The sequence below is a fragment of the Lipotes vexillifer genome, unplaced genomic scaffold (assembly GCF_000442215.2).
Source record: "Lipotes vexillifer unplaced genomic scaffold, Lipotes_vexillifer_v1.1 scaffold51, whole genome shotgun sequence".
Classification (NCBI taxonomy): domain Eukaryota; kingdom Metazoa; phylum Chordata; class Mammalia; order Artiodactyla; family Lipotidae; genus Lipotes; species Lipotes vexillifer.
In genome coordinates this window covers 524,798-532,105 of record NW_006786770.1, presented here as the reverse complement: position 1 = coordinate 532,105, position 7,308 = coordinate 524,798, and the positions used below count along the sequence as shown (strand labels likewise).

General features: G+C 42.9%; 1 protein-coding gene across 1 annotated transcript in view; it reads left to right on the top strand.

Annotated features, from left to right (window-relative positions):
* Positions 1-7,308, top strand: part of SLC4A5 (solute carrier family 4 member 5) — a 98,922-nt gene that overhangs the window by 74,247 nt on the left and 17,367 nt on the right. The window contains exons 15-17 of the mRNA XM_007459397.1: positions 82-140; positions 2,377-2,577; positions 5,810-5,923. Coding sequence (XP_007459459.1) covers positions 82-140; positions 2,377-2,577; positions 5,810-5,923 — 374 coding nt within the window. The remainder of the gene's footprint in view (positions 1-81; positions 141-2,376; positions 2,578-5,809; positions 5,924-7,308) is intronic.

Below are 7,308 nucleotides of genomic sequence, written 5' to 3'. Positions count from 1 at the left end.
AAAGAGTGGGGCCCGGAGTGGGGTGCAGGATCCCCACCCAGCAGTTGCTGAACCTTCCCCATGTCCTGTGCTCATCCACAGCGAATACAACCGCATTCAATGCTTCAGCCACGTCGCCACCAAACACCAACACTTCTCTGGTAAGTCCTTTCTTCATGTCAGACATTCTAGGGCTTATGTTTGTGGGGAGATTGAGAAGATTTGGGAAACTTAGACCAGACCTGCAGAGATTAACCCTGCTGCACACCCACACCAGGGTCATCCGCAGAGCTGTGAAAATGAATATTTTTATTTTAAGTATATACTGTCAAAATCCTATTTTGTCTCACTTTATTAAATCCTTGTGCACAAACCTCCCCTTCCTCCCTCCCTCACACACACACACACACACACACACACACACACACACACGACGGGGGGGTTGGGGGGGTGGGGTTGAGGTGAGGAATGGTAAGTAGGACTGTGCAAGGCTGTAAACTTTCCCGCCCCATCTTTCTACCTTCTTCCCTGCCTTTGTACCGAGGACTCCCAGTTCCTAACCAACAATGCTACCCTCCAGCCCCAGAAAGCTTATTATTGCTCCCCCCCCTCTCTGAATCTGATCTGTCCTTTGCACTCATGTGTCTCCGAGGGCCCCTGGTCTGGTCTGCCTTTCCCAATAATGCTGAGCAGTGGCCATCAGGAGAAGACACCTAGCCTAAGTGACACTAACGGTGGGAAGTAGAAAACCAGGTGAAGGGTAGCACCTGGTAGGTACTGGGAGGAGACTTTTGGACTTTTAGTGTCCCTAAGCTTGCCTCTTAAGTTACCCCTGCATAGGCAGCTGACTGCTCAATGGCAATTTAACCTAAGATTTTCTCAAATATCTGATTTTGAGGGAGGAAAAATGGAATCAGTCAGTGCCTATGTATGAATACTTACTATGTGTAAGGCGCTGTGTGCGGGTGATGTGATGGTTCGAAAAACATCTAAGAAACAAATGTGGTCCTTGCCCTCCAACCTGCTTGTAATATGCATGTGGAGATTAACCTGAAAAAGTAACGGGCCAGCACAAGTAGAGCGTGCCACGCGTCAAATATAGGTCAAATGCATCCTTCCAGCAGTGGAGGCAGGACGCACTCTGCAAACTAGAGAAGAAAGCCTCATAGAGAAAGTAGAATGTGATCTGGTCTTGAAGGTTGGGAAAGTTGGTTCCATAGAGAACAGCACATTCCAAGCCTAGGGACCAGCATAGACAGAAGGGCACAAGAGGAAAAGCACAAAATCTGTCCTGAGGACAGTGGGTGGACCAGTCCTGCTGAGACAGATTGAGGGTGGGGCATCACACAGGGAAATCAGGAGAAATAAGTCAAGACAGAGATGTTGGGCCAGACCAGTGGGGCAGTAGAGGCACGGCTACATTGCGGGGAGCATTCCCATTGTCTTGGTCTGTTGATCCCCATTCTATTGGTTTATTGATCTAAGCAGGCCCAGGGCCAGCTCAGATTCAAAGGGAAATCACCTTTTGATGGGAGGACCGTTGATGTCACATCACAAAGGAGTGTGGACACAGGGAGCCATGATCCATTGGGGGCTGTTATTATATCAAACTAGCACACTTCTCTTAATACAAACATACATTATGGCTAGTTGCAAACATCTGTTTACTTCATTATGTAGGTTCCTGAATATTTGCACATTTATTTTTCAAAATATAAATTAAATTTTATTATACATTACTCTCCTTCTATTACACTTAGAAACATATATATTAATATACATGTGTGAATATAGATATATGAATATATGTACCTATACATACTTAGGAACATAAATAAGTATATAGGAATGTGTATTATATATATATATATATATATATATATAAAATTGTTTTGTGTGCCCTGGATTTTAGGCATCTGGGACACCAAAGGTCAAGTGACTGAAGTGATTAACCCAAGAGAGGTCTGACAAGGGTGGGGTGTGAGCCCCTTTCCTTCTTCTATGCACACAAAAAGTGTGTGCATAGAAGAAGGAAAGGGGAGGATAAATGTGAGACACTCCAGGAAGGAGTTGTGGACAGGACCCATGGTTGATTGACTGAGATGGGAGCCAGTCCTGCACTTTTCCTCCTCACTCACAAAGCAGTACATCCTAGAACACAATGAAGAAGCACACGTCAGCTCCTAACCTTCCCGGGGAACCTCCTGCTTGTCATTCCTTGAAACAGCTTGCCCCCAGGACCATCACTCTGTTGCTGGGCACTATCATGGGGCAGGAGGGCTGGGGCCCCTTGGAGGGTGGGAGGGGTGCGTGGGCTGCCTGGAAACTGCAGTGGGGAGGAAACAGCTGACCTCCCAGGAAGACCCTGACTGTTTCTCTCCTGTCTTGGTCTACAAGTACAACCCCCTTAACCTCACAGCGTTGGACTGGTCACTGCTGAGCAAAAAGGAGTGTTTGAACTATGGTGGGCGCCTACTTGGGAATTCCTGCCAGTTCATCCCAGACTTGGCACTCATGTCCTTCATCCTTTTCTTCGGGACATACTCCATGACCCTGACCCTGAAGAAGTTCAAATTCAGCCGCTATTTCCCTACCAAGGTAACTTCACCCTACAGTCAGACAGTTCACATGGAAGCCACCACTGAGTCCCTGAGAGGGTTCTGGTCCAACTGTTGGAATGGACACCACATCAGCACTTGCTCACTGAGGTTTTTTCAAGTTAAGAACACAGACTTTGGATCAGAGAGAACTGGGTTCCCTTGTTGTCAAGCCCCATGACAACACTTGATATTGTCAGACTTTTATCTTTAGCCTAGTAGTATATTGTGGGTTTTTTCCTTTTATTTCCCCAATGACTAATGAAGTTGAAAATCTTATCATGTGTTTAATGGACATATGACCATCGACTTTCTTTTTTTTTATATACTGAGCTGTAATTTTAAAAGAAGTGACTTATAAAGAAGTCACTGTTATCTTTTTTTTAAGATCTTTATTGGAGTATAATTGCTTTACAATAGTGTGTTAATTTCTGCTTTATAACAAAGTGAATCAGCTATACATACACATATGTCCCCATATCTCTTCCCTCTTGCGTCTCCCTCCCTCCCACCCTCCCTAGCCCACCCCTCTAGGTGGTCACAAAGCACCGAGCTGATCTCCCTGTGTTATGCAGCTGCTTCCCATTAGCTATCGATTTTACATTTGGTAGTGTATATATGTCCATGCCACTCTCTCACTTCCCCTTCTTCATGTCCTCAAGTCCATTCTCTAGTAGGTCTGCATCTTTATTCCTGTCCTGCCCCTAGGTTTTTCATGACCATTTCTTTTTTTTTTATATTCCATATATATGTTAGCATACAGTATTTGTTTTTCTCTTTCTGACTTCACTCTGTATGACAGACTCTAGATGACCATTGACTTTCTTCTTGTAAGAGCCTGTTTAAATCTCTTGCACATTTTCATCTGGGTTGTCTGTCTTTTTCTTTCCAATTTGCAACTCTTTATATATTCTGGATAGAAACATTTTTGTGATCATATGTGTTGTAAATATCTTCTGCTCTATGACTGACCTTTTTAACTTTCTTAATGGTATCTTTTGATTAATAGAAATTCTTAGCTTCACTGTAATCAAATATATCCAATTTTTCCTCAAGGAAAATATTGGATAGAAGATATTCTCCTATGGTATCTTCTAAAAGCTTCATTGTTTTTCCTTTCATGTTAAATCTATAGTCTACCAGAATTGCTTTTAACATATAGTGTGAGAGAGTGTTTGTTTTTTATTTAGATAGCCAATTGTTCCAGCACTTTAAATTTTTATTTTATTTTTACAAACTAAAGAGGAAATTTTATTTACTTAGGTAACATTGGTTTATAACATTATATAAGTTTCATGTGTACATTATGTTTATACTTGGTTTTTTTTTACATCTTTATTGGAGTATAATTGCTTTACAATGTTGTGTTAGTTTCTGCTGTACAACAAAGTGAATCAGCTATATCCATACATATATCCTCTCCCTCTTGAGCCTCCTACCCACCCTCCCTATCCTACCATCTAGGTCATCACAAAGCACTGAGCTGATCTCCCTGCCAGCACTATTTTTTTTTTAAAAGACCATCCTTTTCCCACTACTCTGCAGTTCTTCCCTTGCCATATATCAAATGTTCACATGTGATGGGATCTGTTTCAAGGTTCTTTATTCTGTTTCGCTGATTTATTTGTATGCCAATATCACAGTCTTCATTTCTAAAACTGATAATAAGTCTGTATATCTTACAGACCAAATTTTCCCTCTTTGTCCTGCTTTTTCAATAATGCCTTGGCCCTTTGTATTTCCACATAAATTTTAGAATCTTAAATTTCACCAAAATAAAAACTTATTGGAATTTTGATAGAATTATATTGACTCTAAATGTCAATTTGGGGAGAATTTACACCTCTCAAATTCTGAGTCTTCTAATCCTTGAATATGGTATACCTTGCCATTTATTAAGGTCTTTTATTTATTTATTTTATTTATTTATCTTTGGCTGCGTTGCATCTTCGTCGCTGCACACGGCTTTCTCTAGTTGTGGCGAGCGGGAGCTACTCTTCATTGCTGTGCGAGGGCTTCTCATTGCGGTGGCTTCTCTTGTTGCGGAGCATGGGCTCTAGGCGCACGGGCTTCAGTATTTGTGGTGCACGGGCTCAGTAGTTGTGGCTCGTGGGCTCTAGAGCGCAGGCTCAGTAATTGTGGCGCACGGGCATAGTTGCTCTACAGCCATGTGGGATCTTCCTGAACCAGGGCTCGAACCCGTGTCCCCTGCATTGGCAGGCGAGTTCTTAACCACTGTGCCACCAGAGAAGTCCCTATTAAGGTCTTTTTTTTTTCTCTCCATAATATTTTGTAGGTTTTGATCTTGAGGTCTTGCACATTTTTTATTAGATTTATTCCTAGGTACTTGATTTTATTTTTTTTTACCTATTGTAAATGCTAACTGCTATTTTAATTTCATTTTCTAACTGTTGTGGCTAGAATAAAGAATTTATTAATCAAAACAGCACTTGCATATGTGAGCAACAGTTATGAAACGAGAAGGGGCACTGGGAAGATTTTTAGCAATGCTCTTCTAACAGAAACCACATGAGTGAGCACTCTTCTAAAGCCATCTTAAATAAATTTTCTACTACTACTACTACCAATAATAATAGTGATGATGATGAAAAATATCTTTGATATGAATAATTGAATTTTTGCCAATATTTTGTAAAGACTAAATAAAAGACTTTGGGGGAAGATTTACAAAATACAAACTGAGCAAAAAATAGTGTACTTGCAACACGAATGCATCCTCAAGACAAATTCCCTCCCTTCCTTCCAACTTCCAACCAGATCATATCCCTAAGTTGCCTTTTGTATAAAAATTCCAGAGCAGTGACTGCATCTGAGAATATCTATTGCCTGAAGGATGAAATAAAATTCATGTTAGTGGCACATTCTTTTATCACCACCTTTTTTTCCCGTCAAATTAATACTTACAAAGTGCCATGTTGCCACCTGGAATTTAGTGTTGCAGAGAAGAATGAGATCATACCATTTCACAGCCATCAGTTTGGTACAAACACAAAGGTCTTGGAAAACCAAGTATTAGAAATGAAAAGTGATCGGTGGGAGTGTCACTAGGTTCATCCAACTTAGAGAGTGACTGGCACTCTATGAGAGAGTTGAAGATGGGTCTTCTGACTCTGGAGCTCAAACTCTCAGCAGCTCTCCTCTTCACTACTGGAGGACGGGGTCTCCCTGAAGTGGGCAGGAGCTTCTCTGACTTGCTCATCTCTTTTCTGCAGGTTCGGGCCCTAGTAGCTGACTTTTCCATCATTTTCTCCATCCTGCTGTTCTGTGGAATTGATGCCTGTTTTGGCCTGGCAACCCCCAAGCTGCTCGTGCCCAGTGTCATCAAGGTTTGCGTAAGGCCCCTGCTCTGTGCATTCTCTCCGCCTGCCCACCAGCTGCAGATCCTTTCCCCGCTATGCTGATCAAATTTTTATGTGCTCAGCCAAGTAACCACGTGGGTTCTCTGTATGCTCCACCCTTCCCACACGGCCTGCTAGGGGTGGTCCTTTGAGATAGTGGTTTCCTCAAACCACATATATCCACGATGAACTCCTGCTGTGTAGCCACAGGATGGGGAAGGTGCTGGAATCTACTCTCCAGCCCAGCTGAAGCCCCTTGATTTCCACTTACAGGTTTATAATTCCCTCACTCATGGCAGTCTACAAGTTGGGCCATCTTCTGAAAATGATCCTTTAAAACAGTGATCCTCGGGAGTTCCCTGGTGGCCTAGTGGTTAGGATTCTGGGCGTTCACTGCCATGGTTCATTCCCTGGTCGGGGAACTGAGATCCCGCAAGCCATGCGGCGAGGCCAAAAACAAACAAAAAAAACAAAACAAAACAGTGATCCTCAAAGTGTGGTCCCCAGACTAGCATCTTGCCCTCATCTGGGAACTTATTAGAAATGCAAATTATCAGCCCTACTTGAAACCCATGGAATCAGAAAGTCTGGGGGTGGGGTTCAGGGCTTTGAATTTAACAAGCCCTCCAGGAGATTCTGGGGCCTGCTTAAGTTTGGGAACCACTGCTTCAGAATTTCCCATTAGTCTAGAGTTGGTGCATTTGCTTGTAGCTCTGCATGAGCCCTGCTCCCTCACAAGGAGCTCCACCTGTCTAAACTGGAATGGGAGGTACAGGTTCTAGAATTGACCCTCCCTGCCTTTGAGGGCTTGACCTTTGCAATATTATTTCAGCTTAAACATCTCATAAAACTCATGCTGGTCTTGAAATTTAAAGTACTTCTTTCTCTGAAGTAAACAAAAGATAAACCTCAGCCCAGCTCCTGCACAGATAATCCTTTATTCTTAATATGCAAGTCTAAATTAATGTTCGGTGTTTTACAGACAATTCTGTAACCTCCCCAGACAGATGACTCAGAGAAGAGGCAGAAAGCATCAGGCACTGGGCCCATCATTTTCTTTTTTCTTGCTGTTGGGCTTCATTTCCATTTCTTGTTAACATCTTTTGCAATTAGTGACCACAAGCTCTCTACCAATGCCCCCTGACTCTGCACCTCCCTGTTTCCCAGACAAGCCCATGGCGGCTGCAACAAATCATCTCCTTTGTTCTGTAGACACCACTGCCCTTCCCAAGTCTGTGCCACCGGGGTCTCTTTAAAGTTGCAGGTGCCTAATGTCTTTAAGGGATAAGATTGCACTTGAAAAGTACCCCAGGTGTGGGAATAGCGGGAAGTCTGGGAGAGCAGGCTAGACAACAAGTGCACCGGGACAAGGG